Below are 22,776 nucleotides of genomic sequence, written 5' to 3'. Positions count from 1 at the left end.
CTTTCATACATTTTACCGAAGGCTGACTTTCAAGTGAGTTTATAGATTTACCTTTCAACTTTTGTTTTCGGTCGTAAATGTTTACTGACAAAGGCGTCAATAAACATTTTCATGTAGGGCTTTTGATTAAATTGGAGGGTTCTATGAATCTTTTCGATTTTGATACGATTGAACACTACCATTTCAATAGCACGTGATGTACAACGATATTCTGTTTCGGCTTGAGGTCGGCAATAAGTTTTTGCTTTGATGGCACCCAGTGCATACTCCCATCCTATACTAAAGATAAATTGTAGGGACTCAGAGAGTCCCTACCCACCGGTCTATTTATGCATGGGAAAAAAAATCCTATACCGAGTCATGGATTTCCATGGGTATTTCACCGTCAATTAAAAAATACCATCCCTGTCCCCATTCTCCTCAACGGTAGCAATTTTGGGGAAATTCGAAGCACATGGATTGTTAAGCCATTTGTAATTCCCACACGGCAAACAGTAGTGAGACATTGCCGATGGGAAAAGGGAATTCATATCCAAAAAAACTGCATCTGACTTTTTTTATCGGTGTGCTGTCCGATCGGATCAGTTTTCATGATACGGTCCCCATGAAAAACATACCCACCCCTCATTGATCTCTTTACAAATAGATGCTGATCCACGTCGGCGATCAGAACTATTTCTTCTTTGCTGATTTTAAGTATCAAGTCCATCGCCAGATGAGCAGTGGAAAAATAATACCCTAAATAAAAACCCAAATTACCCATGGATTTTATCCGTGTTTTGCACACAATGTCCAGAAGAGTCAGTACATCACTTGCCAAGTACAGTTTACAGTAATTCCACCCATTTTTACACCCTCCATTTGCCCAAATCCTCTTAACAAATTCATAGTCCCTAGTGGTGCACTGACTCTCAGTAACAGAATTGTAAAATGCTTCAATGGGCGGTAATGACACCTCATCTAGCCTCGAGGCAGAGTTGTAGTAAATATATGCATATATACCCTTACAGGTTAATAAATCATACATTTCATCAACGGGGAAGAGTTGTTAAAGGAGGGGGAATCTATCAAAATTTTCACTGTTCTGTACCTGAATCAATTGACTTAAGGACTTGGGGAAGAAACTGAGAGGGTCTAAAAAACGGATTTTATTCAGGCATGTGTTACCCTTGTCAACTGTTTTCCACATGAATTAGTACAGCAGTAGCTTCTCTGACGATTTGGGTATGATATTATATGAAAAAGAATCATCTATCTATGCCTTATCTACAACTCCCCCCTTGGCATTGCGTGCCAACGCCAGTAAAATAAAATTTAAATAATAATTGGAATTGTGTATAAAAAACGGTACGAAATATTGCTGTCTAACGTTTAAATTGTACAATTGATGTGCAACCCCTCAAAAGTTACTCCCTCCCGACGTAACTTCCTGCCACAAATGATCGTGGTCGATTACCTTCCTCTTTCCCCCATTCCCTACACCATCATCAAATTCCCCCTTGCAAACCCAACATATTTTACGATTTTTAATGGCGAATCTGTCATCTGGTGAAAGCAGCATAGGATAGTTTGTGTAGCGAAGGCGAGAAATTGTATCATTCGCAGTTTTAATTAGACTGGTCAATGCCGAACGCATGAAGTCTTCACCCCCCAACGACCCAACTATATCCAAAACTTGCATGGTATTACTGGAATCCCTTTGCGCGTGAGCGTAAGAGACCCCTCTAGCTTCTTGTATTTTAACACGATTTGGATTTGACGAATCGTACAAGTCTGTGAGTCTCGCTTTGCAGTCTAAAGCGATCTTATTGCTCTGTAGGAGCGTGTTCTGAAAGTTCTTAAAACGTAAGATTGTTCTATCTCCGCTTACCATTTCCAAAGCCTGGTATCCCTGACGTTTACAGTGTCTCAAGTGATGCTTTAACTTTAAATCAGTCGAAAATCAGGACAGGCATGTCGGACAATAATAACGTACACCCCCAAATTTTTACCCTCACTTAAAACCCTACTAATATCAGTAATTGGATTAAAATGTCCTATTGAATTAGGCTCTGAGGGTGGTGTTTATAGAAGTCAGACCCAATACTTCACTGACTCAATTGACAGAGCCCTCGCTTGAAATACTACACTCTTTTTATCAGAACGCTGACCCTCCTCAAATTCTGTTTCATACTGTAACACCCTAACACCAATCTTTAAATGTTCATTAGCCCACTCAAAAATATCTATCCCCCTTAATGTTACGGGAAGTTGACCATTTAAATAATTAAAATCTACTTTTAGGAAACTTTGACCCATCCCCATTAACTGCTAATTCGTCCAACTTCTTATTAGATGCATCCTTCAATAGAGGTCTAAGGGTGGCGATTAAAAATGTATACTTTAAAAACTGCAGCATCGAATCGAAATAGATTCGTTGTATCCCCCTAGAACCCTCTTAATCAGAATGACATTTCAAAACTATAGAACCCGGCCCCTCCAAACCACCTCTTAAAATAAAATATTTTTTAAATCTACAGATGTTAACGCTTAAATTTTCTATGAATAAAACAACCGACTCACTACCCCCCCTTGTTATAATTTTCTAGTTTAGTCACAATGCTGCTTAACCAATCTAAAAAAAACTTATAATTTGATAAATGTGGGCGAATTGCTAACATATCTGTATGCAAGTATTTTGAATAGAGGTTGCTCGCATTTTCATTGAAAAAAATATTTTAGTGCTATTAATGCTTTTAAACTGTCCCTTCCTCCCCACAAAAGAAGGGCTCGAATCTTGTTAACATAGGAATGAGTAATAGCCAGGGGGTCTGTTATTATATTTCATGACATTAAAGAGTTAAAGGGGTCACCGAATAATGCACTGTAGAAATTTGTATGGTGAAAGGCAGAGTTAGATAGGAAAAAATCTAGAAGTGTAAATGTTTGTGGGGGTAATGTTTCACTGCTACTACTATGTTTCAACCCCTCAATGGTGGGGGGTGGCATAGAATCATTGATAGCACCACCCCCAGTCTGTTCAATTGCATTAGTTGGCCGTGTTGTAAAATCACCCAATTCACCGAGTATGCATTCTGGGGTATTTGAGGATAGTTTATCTAGCCAGCCTTTATTGTCCTGTGACGGAATTTCTTTATGAGAACCCGGTTTAGATGCACTTGTGAGGCTAACCCCAAATACTCATTCATAAGCCTATCTGTCATTTTCGGGTCCTCACTCATATCTATATCACAACTTAAGTTGTCTAGGCTAGCCATATCCCCAAAACAATTATTTAGAAACCTTATTTGCCACTCCATATTATCAACAACTAAAGTATCATCATCTCTAAAGTCCATTGGCGCTGTAATGATTCTCGAAGGCTAATTATAATTAAGTGCATCATGATCTGACGTTGGCGGTAATTCGCTGATCTTAATCTATAAAAAACAGGGTTTATTCTCCATGTGAAATGTCCACTATTTGATAAAGACAAAAACTATGTCAATTTTTCGCCCCCTCAAAACTTAATTTCCCTCCTACTATTATAATGGCTAAATACTTGCCTACTTTAATCATATAAAGTACCCAGAGAGAGCTTAATCAATTTTTTATTTCGCCATTTTTATGATATTAATTTCACTGAAAATAATTGTGCAGAAAAAAGCCCGATACATATTTACTAGTTGGTAGGCATACACAACGTAGAGTTTGGCCAATGCCAATAAAATAAAACAAAGTATGATAAAAAAATATCTTTCATGGAGTTGCAACACCTCACTAGGAAGCGATAACCTATTTTTCGGAAAGCATTTCAATACAGTTCTAGTCACTTATTTACCGGCTACTAAATAAGTACCTAAAGTCATGTATCGAAGTTAAAGCACTATCTGAATAAGGTTTTTTACCCCACCCCCACACTCTTTTTTTCTTCATCAATTAGTCCATGAGTAAATACACACGCACGCTTACAACTAACTGATTAGAAATTATTAACGGATCAGACGATGTACGTCTCATTGACTTTGCTTAATTAAGATCGCCATGAGATAGATTTCACGGGAAGTGGCTTAAATCTGACTATGCTTCATCGAGCAGTCTCGAAATAGTCTATTGACCGCAATCATAGAAAGAAAGCATTGATGAAACTATTTTAATAATAGTTTCAGAATATCTAACCCCTTTCTTGTCTCGTAATTGTAAAACTAGAACTGTAACGATAGTTTATTTAAAAAACGCGCGAATGATAAATATGATTTTTTTAATTCCTTTGAAAGATATGCTTGCTGTACACAGGAAGCCACGATCAAAGACAGGTTTTCATATGCCAAGCTTGTTACACCTTGAAGCGTTCTGCATATGATTAGGCCAAAGAGGCGCGCTGATCAGCTTTCTGAAATATTTTATAACTTTGCCACATATAGGCCATCTATGATTAATTAAGGCATGAAAGTTAAACAATACGCAAATTATTTAAAAAAGGAATTTGCAAAATTGTGAGTATGTTATAAACCTAAATAAAAAATATGGGGTTATTTGATAAATGCACTTACGCTAGAAATTGCAGATAGTTCATTGGAAATCCATTGTCCATCTGAATGTGCCGCGTAACAGATTACACTTGACCTCATCAACTTCAAAGATCGATCGTATTATGTCCCTGTCAGTGTTGTCAGAGCTGGCATCTAACTATGATCACTTTTGGTCGGGACTTTGAGCATCAATGTCCTAGAATAAAAATTAATTTTCTGTTTTTTCGCTAGGTAACTTAAAACCTTATAGGCTTAAATCAAATCATTTTAAACACATATAAAAATAGAACGTCACCCATACTTGGAGCTTAAAGTATCTATATTTTAAATACGATGCATAAAGAAAAAAGATTGAGCCTAAGCCAGATATATTTTAAATACGATGCATAAAAAAAATAAAACAATTTTGATTATTTGGTCCGTTTGTTATCTATTCAGAATATTAATGGGGAGTGCCCTTCCCCCACTCCACAATACCAAAGCCAAGCACAGGATAAAAGAAAAAATGTTACGCCTTTTTCAATTATGAATGTCATGGTCTTAAAATTTGTAGGCTTAAATTTCAATTTGCTTAAACTCATAAAAAAAACGCCAGTCGTAGGTGGACTCTAAGCTAGATATATTTTAAAAACGATGTACGAAAAAATAACACGATTTTGAATATTTTGCCCGTTTACTATTTATTCAGAATATTAATGGGGGGGTGCTGTTTACCCACTCCACAATACCAAAGCTCAACACAGGATAAAAAAAATGTATGTCTTATTCAATTATGAGTGTCACGGTTTTAAAACTTATAGGCTTAAATTTCAATCTGCTTAGACTCATAATAAAAGAATTACAATCCTAGGTGGTACCTAAGCCAGATATATTTTAAATACGATGCATAAGAAAATAACACAATTTGATTATTAGGTCCGTTTTCTATTTATTCAGGTAATTAATAGGGAGTGCTGTTCAGCCACTCCGCAATATCAAAGCCCAACACAGGATAAAAGAAAAATGCATGTCTTTTTCAATTACGAACGTATGAGAGATTTTTGCAAGCTACTTAAGAACCCTTTTAGTCAAAATACCTGAACAGCTGGCACAAAGAATTTGAAATATGCATTGGTCATGTACCCCGAAAAAGAACGACAGTCCTAGGTGGATGGTATGTTAGATATATTTTAATTACAATGCATAAAAAAAGCACAATTTAGATTATGAGGTCCTTTTGTTATTTATTCGGAATATTAATGGGGAGCCCCGTTCCCACACTCCACAATACCAAAGCCTAGCACACGATGAAAGAAAAAATGTATGGCTTTTTCAATTACGAACATATGAGATATTTTTGCAAGCTAGTTAAGAAGCATTTTAGCCAAAATACCAGAACAGCTGACACAAAGCGCTTGAATTATGCATTGGTCATGTAGCCCATTGTCAATCAGAAAATAGATATGATGAGATAGTTAAATGTAACTATACGAAAAGGGTCTCTTTTTTTTATGATAATTCAAGAATAATACATATTTACTTACCATCAAGAATCTTTTAGAGTTCTCCATTGAAAATGAATAAATTTAACTATAAAAGGGTTATTTCAAGTTGTTTTTTCAACTGATCCAGAAAGACTAATTTTATCTTTATTTATACTGAAAAAACATGATTATATGCCCTCCAGGTGAAACCAGTATTTTACAAAGAGGCCATCTTTGAATATGTAATATGAGGAAGTTCAGTTTTCGCTATTGAACCTAGAAAAACGTGTCTGACAAAGCCTATAGTTGTGAAATATATAGATACCTATCCATGGTAGGGCATGAACCCTTGAAACTGCACACATATTCTTGTGTAATTCCTTATACATCTCTGATTGGCCCAGAAAATAGGTGCAACCTGTCTGGTTGCATTACACAATCTCTACCCTGGGTCCAAATATAAAGCGTTTGCTCGCTTTATAGGTCCATTTTATAGAGGGATTGGTCGCTTTATACCATCTAGTTTTGTATATATAGATGCATTACTACTTGTATTAATTATGGAATTTAATTAAGAAGATTAAGAGATTAAAATAAGAGATTTCAATTCCAATCTCAAGGTCTCACGGACCTTGTGGAGGGTCGAAATCTCCTAGGAGGGTCGGAATTTCCTACGGGGGGGAATTTCCGGGGAGAAATCTCCTACAGGGGGAATTTCCGGGGGGAAATCTCCTAGACCCAGTTTTGTCCAAATTTTTACCATTTTAATACAAAATAATTACTACTAGTACTACTACTGACAAATCACCGCAGCATCAAGCCGTCTGAGGCCAACACAGGTATGCACAATCCTCCTCCATCCTAATCTATATAAATTATCCAACTCATCCAAACTTATATTGCGATTTGTTGGGACTGTTTTAATTTTAATTTGATTTTAGTTTTAAATGTCGCGTATTTATTTTAATTCTAATTTTATATTTATTTATTTACTTTGCTGAAGATGACTTTTGGATATAAATAGGAAATATTTGTTTTGTCTGAATTTCACGGCGTTAATATAAAATAACTACTACTATTACCACTACTAACAACTCACTGCACCATCAAGCCGCCTCAGTTCAGCACAGCAACTTGCGCTCCTTTTCCATCCCAATCTGTATAAAGCCTCCCCTTCACAACCTCCCAAGAAGGTTTAATAAAATAATGAAACATATAATGGTCCTCCAGAGCCATTAATGACGCAGAGGCGAGTCATTGCTCGCGCGTCAACTTAATCGACGTTTCAGTTGCTGAGTCTATTGTAAAAAGACAAGTAGCAAATTTGTCGCTTAACCTTGCTGCGGAAGAACCTGTAATATGAATATATAGTATAAATATATAATATAATTATAAATATATGTATATACAAAAAAATATATAATATAGATATATGTAATATAAATATGTAATAAGTATAGTATAATGTTAATGTAGCTGTAATATAAATATGTAATAGATATAGTATTCTTATAGGTGTAACATTTTAAATTGGAATACTCTCCCGTTGTATTACTTCTGGTATTTATATAGCACTATGAACAATGTTAAATCTGAGAAAAAGTTAAATTGATGCCTACTTATAGTAAAAATTAGCCAAGGAGTGTTATCCAAATCATAATTTTTTTTTCAGAGCGAAGAGATAGAACATTGGTATCATGTTTGCCCGTGGATAATAACGCATGCTTTCGATCCGTATGACTGGATTTACATAGCCCCTGTGTTATTCGCTCTGTTTTCCAATGTCTGTTTTCTTTTGGCAATTATGTGGGTAAGTTTCAACCTTCTATTGATTCATGAAATAGATTAAAATGACACTTAATATTTAGTTACTTTAATGTCGAATTTGATTGTTCTGAAAGTACATTTTGGAATAAAGTAATTTTTTAATTTGATTTCTTTAATTGATTTCTTAATTTTATCCTTTAATTTCAAATTTTGGGATAATGTAATCTTGCAATTTGATTTCTTTAATTGATTTTTAATTTTTTATTCTATAATTTTTAATTTAGTTTTTCAATTTTATTTTGATTCTATAATTGATTTTTTGTTTTATTTTTTAATTTTATTTTGACGGCGTCAAATATTGAGTTTCGTTGACTAAAGATTTGTTTATATGAAATATTAAGCCTCTTTTTTCAGTCTGACCCTTAATACGAATGGACATGTGGATTTCTGGACAAGATTGTATCGAATGTTTTTTGCGTGTCAGCCAAAACTCTTATAAATGTGTTGCAGAGTAATACTACTTCACTCCTAGATTACTCTGAAGTTTTGTGATTATTAATTAAAAAATGGCAAATTACTTATCGCCTAATAAGTAGCATAAATAGCAAAGTAAAGGATGGGCTATAATCTTATCTCGTATCCATCATAAGGGCTATGGGCTAATGAAATTTAGTATGAAATAACAGCTAGAGCTTAAGTGGAACCTTTAGGGAGTTCAAGCCCAACCCGATAGTTTATAGTTTCTTCGTGGGAAAAACCCGCATCAGTTAATAGGTTTTGTTTCACTTGTTGGTCGCAAAACAGTAAGCTGACTGTGTCGACGACACGGTCAGTGACCCTGACCCTGTCAACCCCGTCAACCCTGTCGATTTTTTGTGGTCGTCGACCCTGTCAGGTAAGCTGTCAGTCAATGACCACAAAAAATCGTCTAGAAGCGTCTTTGTTAGTAGTATGTGTCGTCTGGATTTGCGTAGGTTATGTTCCATCCTGTGCTATTTGCGTAGGTTATGTTCCATCCTGTATCTAAGTTATACTTTGCGTAGGTTATGTTCCTTCCTGTGTTATTTGGGGCCTTTACGTTCCTTGGCACCTTTCCAGAGCATGTACTTATGGATTTTGGGCTTTTACGTTCCTTCCTATGCTATTTGGGGCCTTTACGTTCCTTCCTATGCTATTCCAGGATCTTATGTTCCTTCCTATGCTATTATAAGGGCTTTTCCGTGTGGTTTTTCTTTACTTGGTACCCATTAAAAACAAAATTTTTGTGTTAAATAAGTAGTTCTTATATCTTTTAAAAGAGCTTTACGGGGTTTGAGAGACTCGATTGCCTGATTACGTGTGGTTTTTCTTTACTTGGTGCCCATTAAAAACACAATTTTTGTGTTAAATAAGTAGCTCTTGCATCTTTTAAAAGAGCTTTACGGGGTTTGAGACACTCTGTTGCCTGATTCCGTTTGGTTTTTCTTTACTTAGTGCTCATTAAAAACGAAATTTTTATGTTAAATAAGTAGTTCTTGTATCTTTTAAAAGAGCTTTACGGGGTTTGAGAGACTCGGTTGTATGATTCCGTGTAGTTTTTCTTTACTTGGTGCCCATTAAAAACTAAAGTTTTGTGTTAAATAAGTAGTTTTGTATCTTTAAAAATTGCTTTCAGGGATTTGACAGACTCTGTTGCTTTATTCAGTGCGGTTTTTCTCTACTTAGTGCACATTCAAAACGAAGTTTTTGTTTTAAATAAGCAGTTGTTGTGTCTTTTAAAATAGCTTTAATTGGTTTGAGAGACTCAGTTGCCTGATTCCGTGTGGTTTTTCTCTACTTAGTACTCATTAAAAACGAAATTTTTGTGTTAAATAAGTAGTTTTTGTATCTGTTAAAAGAGCTTTAAGGGGTTTGAGAGACTCGGTTGCCTGATTCCGTGTGGTTTTTCTTTACTTATTTCCCATTAAAAACAAAATTTTAGTAACACATTCTACACTGTGAGCAGTGTAAAAACAAATCCTCTTGATATTATTTGAAGAAATCATTACATAATTTTTTTTTGTATGTATCTTAAAATGACAAAATATGCCTACGGCTCTAAAAATTGTACTCTATGATTGGTCAAGGACACGATTTGGCTTTCCCATTGGTATTCTACGTCCGGTTATCGACACTACTTAGTCGATCGCAAGTATTAAATCAGTATTTATTATGCAGTTAGACAACAAAAATATAACTCACATCTTAAAAAAAATTTATGACGGTGCATTTTAATAAAGTGTGTTCAAATAACAGGGCTTCTGTAGAAATGTTTGACAACAAGGAGAAGTATTTTAACTATGAAACAAGCACAAGTGGTAGCACTATTGGAAATGTATGCAAGCATTGTCATGACAGTAAGGAATTAAATTTCTTTGGAATACCGAATAAATTCAACTCTTATGTTGGTGGTTATGCGAGATTGAGATCTCCAGAGATGATTGTACTCAAAGAGAATGCCAACATAAAGATAATCGTTGATGATAGAGGACAACTCCTTGCTATTGTTGCAGGTAACACATTACCTACTGATACATCCAATCATCAGTTTACGGCCATTAGCATTTAACAGAATGTCAATAAAACAAATTCCTACTCTTCTACTAATAACGTAAGCCATATAATGTCTTTGTGTAGAAACTGTTACTTGTCTAGAACTATTGTAATAATAAACAGTGAATTTTCCCGAAAAATAAAAAGGGCATTGTCAGAAAATATCACTACGGAATATCAACATGAATCGATGAAAAACAAAGCACCAGCAAACGTTACTGCCATTGATCAAACAGTCAATGAACCAAAAAATATCAAAGACGAAAAGCATATTGACCCTGTTGATGAGACACCAGTAAAAACTGTGTATGACTCAAAATGGAATAATGATTATTCCACTGATTACGAACTAAGAGAAGACAATAGCTACAATATCAAGAGAGAACATGGTGAACTACTTTATGGAACAGATTCAAAATTTCCAAAGTTAATCATTGATATTAATAATGTATCATAATATATTTTTATATTAATATTCTACATAGCATTATTTCATTAAAAATATTACATTGTTATGTGTTCATTATTTTTAGAGTAAGCTAAGCTAGCATATCGAACGTATCTCTATTAAAACATTGGAGATGTAAGAAAAGGAATTTGCATACATCTATTGTGAGACACATGGGATAACATTGACAAAATCTAGGTATCAGAATGAATAAATTCATTATCAACATCCTTTATCTGATATGTCGGATAAAATTGATAAAATATAAGTGTCAGAGTGAATAATTTTTTTTTTATCAACATCCTTTGTCAGATACATCAAATAAAATTGACAAAATCTAAATTTCAGAATAAATAAATGCTTTAACAAAATTCTTTATCGGATATGTCGGATAAAATTGACATGATCTAAGTATCAGAGTGACTAAATTCTATATCAACATCCTTTTCTCAGATACATAAGATAAAATTGACAAATTGTAAATGTTAGAGTGAATAAATTTTTTTTATCAACATCCTTTTTCAGATAGATCGGATAAAATTGACAAAATATAAATTTCAGAATGAATAAATTCATCATCAACATCCTTTTGTCGGATTAGTCGGATAAAATTGACAAAATCTAAGTATCAGAGTGAATATTTTTTTAACAACATCCTTTGCCAGATATATCGAATAAAATTGATAAAATATAAGTGCCAGAGTGAATAATTTTTTTTACTATCAACATCCTTTGTGAGATACATAAAATAAAATTGATAATATCTAAATTTCAGAATAAATAAATGCTTTAAAAACATTCTTTATCGGATATGTCGGATGAAATTGAAATAATCTCAGTTTCGGAGTGACTAATTTTTATATTAACATCCTTTTCACGGATACATAGGATAAAATTGACAAAATCTAAATTTCAGAGTGAATAAATGCTATAACAATATCCTTAATCGGATATGTCGGATAAAATTGACAAAATCTAAGTATCAAAGTGACTAAATTCTATATCAACATCCTTTTCTCAGACACATAGGATAAAATTGACAAATTCTAAGTGTCAGTGTGAATACATTTCTTTTTTTATCAACATCCTTTGTCAGATACATCAAATAAAATTGACAAAATCTAAATTTCAGAATGAATAAATTCTATATCAACATCCTTTGTCGGATATGTCGGATAAAATTGACAAAATATAAGTGTCAGAGTGAATATTTTTTTTTATCAACATCCTTTTTCAGGTACATCAAATAAAATTGACAAAATCTAAATTTCAGAATAAATAAATACTTTAACAACATCCTTTATCGGATATGACGGATAAAATTGACATAATCTAAGTATCAGGGTGACTAAATTATATATCAACATCCTTTTCTCATATACATAGGATAAAATTGACAAATTCTAAGTTTTAGAGTGAATAATTTTTTTATCAACATCCTTTGGCAGATACATCGGATAAAATTGACAAAATCTAAATTTCAGAATGAATAAATTTCAGAATGATGTTGATATAGAATTTAGTCACTCTGATACTTAGATTTTGTCAATTTTATCTGACATATCTGATTAAGGATATTGTTATAGCATTTATTCATTCTGAAATTTATATTTTGTCAATTTTATCCGACATTTCCGACAAAGGATGTTGATAATGAATTTATTCATTCTGAAATTCAGATTTTGTCAATTTTATCCTATGTATCCGAGAAAAGGATGTTGATATAGAATTTATTCACTCTGACACTTAGATTTTGTCAATTTTATCCGACATATCCGATAAGAGATGTTTTTAAAGTTTTTGTTTATTCTGAAATTCAGATTGTGTCAATTTTGTATTATGTATCTGACAAAAAATTTTTGTAGTAAAAAAAATTATTGACACTTGTACTTACGTTTTATAAGGGTAAGCCGTTTTACGTTGCAAAAGGTTTTGTTAAAAAAATATTAAAAGCGAAAATTGGATTTTGTAATTTTTATACAACACATCTGACACAAGGATATTAATAATGAATTTATTCATTCTGAAATTTATGTTTTGTCAATTTTATCCGATGTATCTGACAAAGGATGTTGATAAAAAAAAAATTAATCACTCTAACACTTAGAATTTGTCAATTTTATCCTATGTATCTGAGAAAAGGATGTTGATATAGAATTTAGTCACTCTGATGCTTAGATTATTTCAATTTTATCCGATATATCCGATAAAGGAAAAAATACATAGGTAATGCGTAAAAAATACTGATTTAATACATGCAATAGACTAGGTAGTGTCGATAACCGGACATAGAATACCAGTGGGAAAGCCAAATCGTGTCTCTGACCAATCATAGAGCACAATTGTTAGAGCCGTAACCATATTTTGTCATTTTAAGATACGTACAAAAAAAAATAAAAAAAAAATTTTATCTAATGATTTCTTCAAATAATATCAAGAGGATTTGCTTTTACACTGCTCACAGTGTAGAATGTGTTACTAAAATTTTATTTTTAATGGGCACCATTTAAAGAACAACCCCATGGAATTAGGCAACCGAGTCTCTCGAACCCCGTAAAGCTCTTTTAAAAGATACAAGAACTACTTATTTAACACAAAAACTTCGTTTTTGATGAGCACTAAGTAAAGAAAAATCTCACGGAATCAGGCAACTGAGTCTCTCAACCCCCTTAAAGCTATTTTAAAAGATACAAAAACTACTTATTTAACACAAAAACTTCGTATTTAATGAGCACTAAGAAAAGAAAAAACACACGGAATCAGGCAACTGAGTCTCTCAAACCCCTTAAAGCTCTTTTAAAAGATACAAAAACTACTTATTTAACACAAAAAGTTCGTTTTTAATGAGCACTAAGTAAAGAAAAACCAAACGGAATCAGGCAACAGAGTGTCTCAAACCCCGTAAAGCTCTTTTAAAAGATACAAGAACTACTTATTTAACGAATGAAAGATCTTAAGCCAAACTGGCCAGCCATGACAAAAAAACAACAGAGAGAAAAATCTCTAAAAAAACAAACAACCGAGACTGTGGCCAGTGGAGATAAAAGGAAAGAATAAACACAAAACAGCGTCGCTTTTTCGCCTTTATAGAAACAAGGCGTATTAAGCACTAAAGAAACACAAGAAGAACAAGATAAAAAAAAAAAGAAAAAAAAAAGAAAAAACTAAAAACCAATAAAACCACCACCAAAAAAAACAACAAAAAAAAAACAAAATGTACAATCGGCGCAAACTGATCCACGTAGGGAAAAGATGCTAATATAGAGTTACTTCAGTGAGGACACCAGAGTAACTGAGGAAAAAAAAAACTGTAAATTAATTTAATTATTCAGTTGCAAAATAATCCTTTTTTTAGCTATTACTGAAGCAAATCGTTTTGGTCTAGCAGGTAAAATAGTCCCCTGGTGATTACTTAAAATGTTTACTCCCTTATTGACTGTTGATTCACTCTTTAGAAGGTTATCATAAATTGGATCAATATTTAAATTACCCGTGTCCTTATTTATGGAAAGGTTAGCAAACATATGTTTTTTAATTTCTATGGCTTCCCTGGCCCATTGGGTGTAACCCTTATCATTAGAAATGGCTAAGGCTTCATCAAATTTTACAAAATAATCTGGTTGCAGCCAAATATGCTCTGCTAAAGCTGAAATGAAAGTTTCTGGAGGCTTGCTCAATTTTAGAGTTTTTTCTATTGATTTTTGGTGTTCAATAAACCTTTCAACAAATTTTTGGTGAGTCTTACCAATTTAGAACTTCCTACAAGAACACGGAATTTTATATACCCCACTTACTAGATTTCCCCGAGTTAAATCCTTACCAGAACTAAAAAAACTACCCATTGGCCTCAGCGATTGGAAACATGTATCAATACCAAATTTACGTAAAACCCGTGAAAGTTTCTCACCCAAACCCGGTACATATGGTAATGAAATAACGCTTTTTGATACAACTAAATCCAAAGACTGAGAAACCTCAATAACCCTACTATTATGTTTAACCCGTCTATTTTCAATTATTTTATCAATGAACTTAATTGGATAACTATTACAAAACAAAATATCCCTCAAGTATAACAATTCTGAATCCAGAAAAACATGGGAACAAATTCTAAAGGCTCTATGCACTAGTGAAATTACAACCCCCCTTTTCACCGACAGAGGGTTGCAATATTGAACATTTAAATACCTATCGTTGTGCGTTGTTTTTCTGTAAATCTAGAAAAGTAAATGGATATCCATTTTAATTAAAAAAATATCCAGAAAAGGTAATTTATTATTGTAATCAAACTCAACTGTAAAATTAATATTATTTTCAAAACTGGTTAAATGCTTACATAAAAGGTATAAGGAGTCCAATCCATGTTTCCAAACGCACATCACATCATCCATGAACCGGCCCCAGAAGCAATGGGAAGTTGTAAAACTGTTTATAGCGGAAGTTTCAATGGCATCTATGAATATATATGCTAATAAAGGATAAAGAGAATCCCCCATAGGTAACACAAAAATTTGTCTATAAAACTCCACTCGAAAACCAAAATAAAAAGAAAATTCATTTACCAGAATAATTAGTCTCATAATGACATCAATATCCAGACTGGCTAACGTCACATCCTGTATTAAATCAAAGTGTTTTTCTAATTTACTTTTTAAAATATCCTCGCATCTTTTTAAATCACAATTTGAATACATGGACACAACATCAAAACTGCAAAGAATTGAAGTTTTCTACGGCGTGAAATTTCGCACTTTATTTGTCAGATCAGTCGAATTTTTTTAAATCTGACTTTTGTGTTCCCAAAAATGGACGCAAAGCTACCGACAACCATTTTCCTAATTTTGAAACAGGTGACAGACAAGTTGACACAATGGGGCGGAGGGGGGATCCAGTCTTATGAATCTTAGCTAGACCATAGATCTTGGGTGCCGAAGAACCCCTAGGATAATATTTGTTATAAAACTGTGGGGTAATGTGAAAATTATTTTTCATTGACTCTAATTCCTTTCTTGATGATTTTACATATTTATCTGTAGGATCAAAATCAAGTTTTTTGTATGTAATAGTGTCTGAAATAATGGATTTCATATGATTATTATAATCTTCAGTGTTCATAATTACGATTGTGTTTCGTTTATCAGCCCTAGTGATAGTAAGTAATTTATCCTTTTTCAAATCTGAAAGGATTTTAATGCATTTTTTTTGTGAAATGTCTTTAACTATTAAGTTCATATTAAAGGTGTTCAGTTTTCCTAAGATCTCGGCTCCGAGCTCTTGAGGAATATCAACCTTATCTATAGCAACCATAAGTCTCGACTCCACCTTTGAAATTCTTTTTGAAAAGGGGACCGGTGATGGAAAACCAAACTTAGAGCCCTTCGACAAAACGGCTTCCTGTTGAATATTAAGAGGCTTAGAAGACAAATTCTAAATTGCTGGACCCAGAAAATGGCGAGGATAAAAAAAACCTGAATCTTGGAAATTATCAAACAAAAGTTTATTAAACTTGTCAACCAAACGAACCTTGGACAAATGAAAATCATGGCGAAAAGATCTAATGGCCATTTCCTTAATTCGTATAAAAATGTCAGATGGAATTCTGATGATATTTCTAATGATAAGGGGTACACCCAATGGGCCAGGGAAGCCATAGAAATTAAAAAACATATGTTTGCTAACCTTTCCATAAATAGGGACACGGGTAATTTAAATATTGACCCAATTTATGATAACCTTCTAAAGAGTGAATCAACAGTCAATAAGGGAGTAAAGATTTTAAATAATCACCAGGGGACTATTTTACCTGCTAGACCAAAACGATTTGCTTCAGTAATAGCTAACAAAAGGATTATTTCGCAACTGAATAATTAAAGTAATTTACAGTTTTTTTTTTCCTCAGTTACTCTGGTGTCCTCACTGAAGTAACTCGATATTAGAATATTTTCCCTTCGTGGATTAGTTTGCACAAGTTGTACATTTTTGTTATTTTTTTGTTGTTTTTTTTTGGTGGGGGGGGTAGTGGGTTTTTGGTTTATCGTGTTTGTCGTTTGGTTATCGTTTTTTTTCTTCTTGTGTGTATTTAGTGCTTAATACGCCTGGTTTTTATAAAGGCGAAATTTCCACGTTGTTTTGTTTCTGTTGTTTTCTTTTCTCTTCACTGGCCACAGTCTCGTTTTTTTTTTGTTTTTTTTAGAGATTTTTATCTTTGTTGGTTTTTTACTTATTTAACACACAAATTGTGTTTTTAATGGGCACCAAGTAAAGAAAAACCACACGGAATCAGGCAATCGAGTCTCTCAAACCCCGTAAAGCTCTTTTAAAAGATATAAGAACTACTTATTTAACATAAAAAAATTTTTTTTTAATGGGTACCAAGTAAAGAAAAACCACACGGAAAAGCCCTTATAATAGCATAGGAAGGAACATCAGCTCCTGGAATAGCATAGGAAGGAACGTAAAGGTCCCAAATAGCATAGGAAGGAAAGTAAAGGCCCAGAATCCATAAGTACATGCTCTGGAATGGTGCCAAGGAACGTAAAGGCCCCAAATAATACAGGATGGAACATAACCTACGCAAAGTATAACTTAGATACAGGATGGAACATAACCTACGCAAATAGCACATGATGGAACATAACCTACGCAAATCCAGACGACACATACTACTTTTGTCTATAAACAAAGGAGACATTTTTTGGATGCAGAGATCAGTAAATAGCAGACTTTAGCGTATCTCTTTCATCACTGCATTGTGTGGACAAAACGTATTTTTGGATTTGTTTTGTTGTACGGCAGACGTGCAACGAATTGTAGGAGTGTTTTTCCTAGAAATAAGTTGCATGCATATGTAGCTCCAGGCATAGGACCAATGGATAAAAATAGCTGTATTATTTTCTCGGACCCTATTACCGGAGAACAAGTTAACAATAGAATTACAATTTAACTAATTTTATCGCAAACGAAAATAATTTTTTTATTTAAGGCTAAATATTCATGGAACATTATTGAATTTTCAGTTTTAGGTTTAAATCAGCACATAGCTGTTGATACATATCAATTAAAAAAAAAAATCCGCCAAACAAGTTTTCAAAGAAAAGTAAAGAACTCCACTAAGACAAGAATTAGCAGAAATAAATTCAAATAATCTTGCAAGCGTAAAACCACCACAAATCACCATCAATAGATAAATGAAACCCAAAACAAACAGAAATTACAATAAATAGCTGAGTCAAACTCAAAACGAGCAAAAATTAACATAAACAGGGCTGATAACCTCCATGTCTTCTCAAGACCAGAACATAATTTGCACTTTACTGAAAAGAAAACAGATGATCGTGGATTGTTAGTTTAATATACATATACTGTTATATATTCCTTAAAAATTTGATAATTTGTATTTATTAAAGTAAAAAAAGGGAAAACATTTAAATTTTTTTTCAGGAAAGTGCAAATAATGTTGTGGTCTTAAGAAGGCATGGGGGTTGTCAGCCCTACTAAAGTTAATTTTTGCTCGTTTTGAGTTTGACTTGGCTACTTATTATAATTTCTGTTCGTTTTGGGTTTTATTTATTTTTTTATGGTGATTCGTGGTAGTTTTACGCTTGGAATATTATTGGAATTTATTTCTGCTAATTTTTGACTTAATAGAGCTTTTTACTTTTCTTTGAAAATTTGTATATTGGGAATATATTTTTTAAGTAGATATCTATTCAGTTTTTATTGATATTGTCTATTTCATGGAAAAAAAAGAATGTTACATCTTTTCGCTTTTCATAGGTAGCGCAATAGCCGCTACCTAAGTAAAGAGCGGTGTGGGCATTATGTATAAATTTTTTTCCAGGGCACTTCGTATGGAAAAAGTTGCCGTGGAAACGTTGGAAAGAGCTCATTCAATTTGAAATTAAAAGGGTTAGTGTTCTTTTAAAGTGTCTGAAGGGATTGGAGGGAAATCAGCCTCCCTCTCACGCTCATCATTTCCGCAAACAATCAAAATTTTGAGATTAACATTTTGTTCAGCGTAGTTCAAATGTCCGGAAATTATTTTTTTAAATTTAACACCCACCCCCCATCCAGCCCTCAGGAAAAAGGACGTAAATTATACCCCTGGGGTATATACGGTTATTTATAGAAAGGGTGGTCGTATAAACTTCGGGAGGGGCTCGTTCGATTGGAAATTGAAAGTTCTAGTTCGCTTTTTGTTGGTCGAAAATGGCTGGGGGGCAACCAGCCCCCTCCTAATACTCTTCATTTCTCCAAACATGTTCAGCGTAGTTGAAAGGTCCAGTTATTATGTGTTTGAGGATGACAACCCCACACAACCCTCAGGGCGAGGTTTGTAAATTATGCCGCGGGGGCTTGAAAGGCTTTTATGAAAAAGATAGCCGTATGAACTTCGAGAGAGCCTCATTCAATTGTAAATTGAAAGTTCTAGTGTCCTTGGTAACGGTCAAAAGTTAAGGGAGGGCAACTAGCCACCCCCCACGCTCAAATTATTTCCCCAACCACATCCAATACAATTTTTGAGATAGCCATTTTGATCAGTACAGCTAAGAGGTCGACTAATTATATCTTTGAGCATAATACCCCCCCCCCCCCACAAAACCATCAGGGCAAGAGTTGCAAGCTATACCTTGGGGCATAAAAGGTTTTTATAGAAATAACCGTAGTATAAACTTCAGAGGCGGCTCATTGGATTGCAAATCAGATGTTCTAGTGAAGTTTTTAAGAGTCAAAGTCGTGGGAGTGCCACTATCCCCCCTTTTCGTCCTCCTTTCCCAAGATATATCTGCTAGAAATTTTGATAAAGCCATTTTATTCAAAATAGTCTAAAGATCATATAGTCTCAAGGTCAATAAATAGTCTCAAGGCCTTCTGGGTTTAAACAGCCCCTCAGAAGCTGGAACAAGGGTTATAAGTTACGTTCCGGGTAATGAGGTTTTTAGGACAGGATGGTTGTAAAACTTTAAAGGAGGCTCTTTTAATAGTAAATTGAAAGTTTTAGTTCCCTTTTAAGAGTCAAAAGTGACAGAGGACAATAACCCAAATGGCTATCTTAAAATTTTGTCTGGATATGTATTAGGAAATGATTGGCGTAGGGGGGGGGTGGTTACCTTTCAATCAATTTTGGCTATTAAAGAAGGCACTAGTCTTTTAAATTTCCTGTTGAATGAGTTCTTTTCGAAGTTTCTACGACAACTCCTTCTATACGAAGTGCCCTGGTGTAAAAAAAATACATTGTGCTCACATCGTTCTTTACTTAGGTAGCGCTATTGCGCTGCTATGATTTATCAAACAGTATAGCTTATCTTTTATTCTGTTTTTCGTGCTATTTACCTCTATTTTAGTCAATATCTAACCAAATCAACAATATATTTTAATTTTAAACTAAGAATTCATGTAGCCTTGTATTAACTAGATTCATGGGCAAAATAGCTCTTTTTTCTCTAAAATTGCAAAAAAAAAAAAAAAATAATAAATATCCCTTGCTACCACTGTTTACACTTAACATTTACAAATCTGAGCAAGCTAGCAATTTTAAATGTCTAGCTATTTAACATAATATGTCTGGTCACCAAGTCAACGCCTAGAGATAGAGTCGAAATATGAAATAACATCATCACATTCATTAAATAGTAACATAATCAGTTGTATAATAATATCAAAAATTCCTGTCCCTAATCTGGCACACTTTACGCCTAAAAAACGATCATTATTCCAGCCATATAGATTTTCCAGGTTTCCCGGAATTTTGGAAACTTTCCAAACTCTTTTGTTCAAGTGTAATTGAAAAAAGCTCTTCACTATCACTAAAGGCTTTGAATTAGCAAAGGGGAAACACAAAAATGTCCCTCTCTCTAACCAAACAAAAGGAAGTGAGGTTAGTTAGGATCAGTTTACACTTATTCATCCCTCTAATGGAAATTGATTCTTAAAAGGATACTTATGTCTAAACTTATGGCCTTATTGCAGCCCGAGGAAAGCGACCACTCTACTGTATACAGACTAATCTAGTCTGATTTGCCCTAAGAGGGCTTTTATATGTCCTAATAAATGTTAAATACAGACTATATGCAGTCTTGATACACACTTTCAAATAATCGCACAGTGGCTGCGGTAATTCTAATGACAGTACTTGCTATTTTATACTACATAAATATGGCCTAAGATGAGCTAAATACTGCCTAAATACGGCCTATTACAGCATAACAGTGGGTAAAAATAAACAAATTGTGGCGGTCATATGACTCAAACGACGGCCTTATAGGTCTAAATAGAGCCTAAATGCAGCCTACAGTACATAAGTTCAAATTATAATTCAGTGGCTACGGTAATTCAAGCAATAATACAGGCTATATTATGTGGCATAAATAGGCTCTAATATGGGCTAACTACAGCCTAAATACGGCCTATTACAGCCTAAAAGTTGATTGAAATCTGCGGGGCTACTATCAGGGACAAAATTTGCTACGGGGGTAAATGCACATCCAGACCTTGGTTTGTCCGTCTACCAAATCCCAGTTTCCCCCCCCCCCGCCCACCTTAAATTTGGTACCTTCAAAAACTTTGTCAAAAATAAGATGAGCCAGCATAATTCAAGCATCCACAGAAACGGGTCCCTTTTAACATCTTTTCCCTTACGGTACTATATGGCTGATTTTTCAGTTTTCACTGTCATTTTCACTTGATTTGGGAAATTTGGCTCCAACTTTGCGTCCCCCCGTGATTTTGATGAAATTACGCCGCTGTCTAATATGACTTGGATACGGCCTAATAAGGGCCAAATATAGTCTAAATACAGCTTAATACACTACTATCATGTCACAAGACACTACTATCATGTCACAAGTGACACACTAGAGTCTGAAATAGATGAATTTGGTTTTTACCAAAGTCTGAGAGTGATGAATCGCATATTTTTTGAAGTTAGAGACATATGAAGTGGGAATTTATCAAGATTCAGTCAGACATAGACACAATTATCAGCTCAAACATGATATACTAGAGTCTGAAATAGGTGAAGATGTATCTTCTAGATCCATCTGCTAGAAATTTTTAGAAAGCTGTTGTATTCAAAATAGTCTGAAGGTCATATAGTCTCAAGGTTAATAAATAGTCTCAAGACCTTCCGGGTTTAAACAACTCCTCAGAACCTAGAACAAGGGTTATAAGTTACGTCCAGGGTGCATATAAGGTTTTTAAGACAGGATGGTTGTAAAACTTTAAAGGGTGCTCTTTTAATAGTAAATTAAAAGTTAACAAGGATTATAAGTTACGTCCCGGATGCATATAAGGTTTTTAGGACAGGATGGTTGTAAAACTTTAAAGGAGGCTCTTTTAATACTAAATTGAAAGTTTTAGTTCCCTTTTAAGAGTCGAAAGTGACAGAAGACAATAACCCAAATGTCTGTCTTAAAATTTTGCCTGGATGTTTATTGGGAAATGATTGTCGTGGGGGAGGGGGGGGGTTATCTTTCGATCAATTTTTGCTATTAAAAAGCAAACTATTCTTTTAAATTTCCAGTTGAATGAGTCCTTTTTGAAGTTTCTACGACAACTCCTTCTATACGAAGTACCCTGGTGTAAAAATAATACATTGTGCTCACATCGCTCTTTACTTAGGTAGCGCTATTGCACTGCTATGATTTACCAAACAGTATAGCATATCTTTAATTCTGTTTGTCGTGCTATTTACCTTTATTTCAGTCAATATTTAACCAAATCAACAATATATTTTAATTTTACACTAAGAATTCACGTGGCCTTGTATTAACTAGATTCAAGGGCAAAAAAGCTCTTTTTTCTCTAAAATTGCAAAATAAAATATCCCCTTCTACCACTGTTTACACTTAACATTTACAAATCTAAATCTGACCAAGCTAGCACTTTTTAAGATGTCTAACTATTTAACTAATATGTCTGGTCGCCAAGCCAACACCTAGATATAGAGTCGAAATACGAAATAACATCATCACATTCATTAAATAGTAACATAATATGTTCTATAATAATATCATAA

At 33.9% G+C, this 22,776-nt stretch overlaps 1 protein-coding gene across 1 annotated transcript in view; it reads left to right on the top strand.

Moving 5' to 3' along the window:
* LOC148940229 (diuretic hormone receptor-like) overlaps positions 1–22,776 on the top strand; it is a 319,450-nt gene that overhangs the window by 190,032 nt on the left and 106,642 nt on the right. Inside the window, exon 9 of the mRNA XM_089106103.1 lies at positions 7,647–7,784. Coding sequence (XP_088962229.1) covers positions 7,647–7,784 — 138 coding nt within the window. The remainder of the gene's footprint in view (positions 1–7,646; positions 7,785–22,776) is intronic.

This window comes from Artemia sp. Qi Xiang Cuo, chromosome 20, assembly GCF_049724085.1.
Source record: "Artemia sp. Qi Xiang Cuo chromosome 20, ASM4972408v1, whole genome shotgun sequence".
Taxonomy (NCBI): domain Eukaryota; kingdom Metazoa; phylum Arthropoda; class Branchiopoda; order Anostraca; family Artemiidae; genus Artemia; species Artemia sp. Qi Xiang Cuo.
The sequence above is the reverse complement of the archived record's forward strand: the minus strand, read 5'-3'. Positions and strand labels throughout refer to the sequence as shown.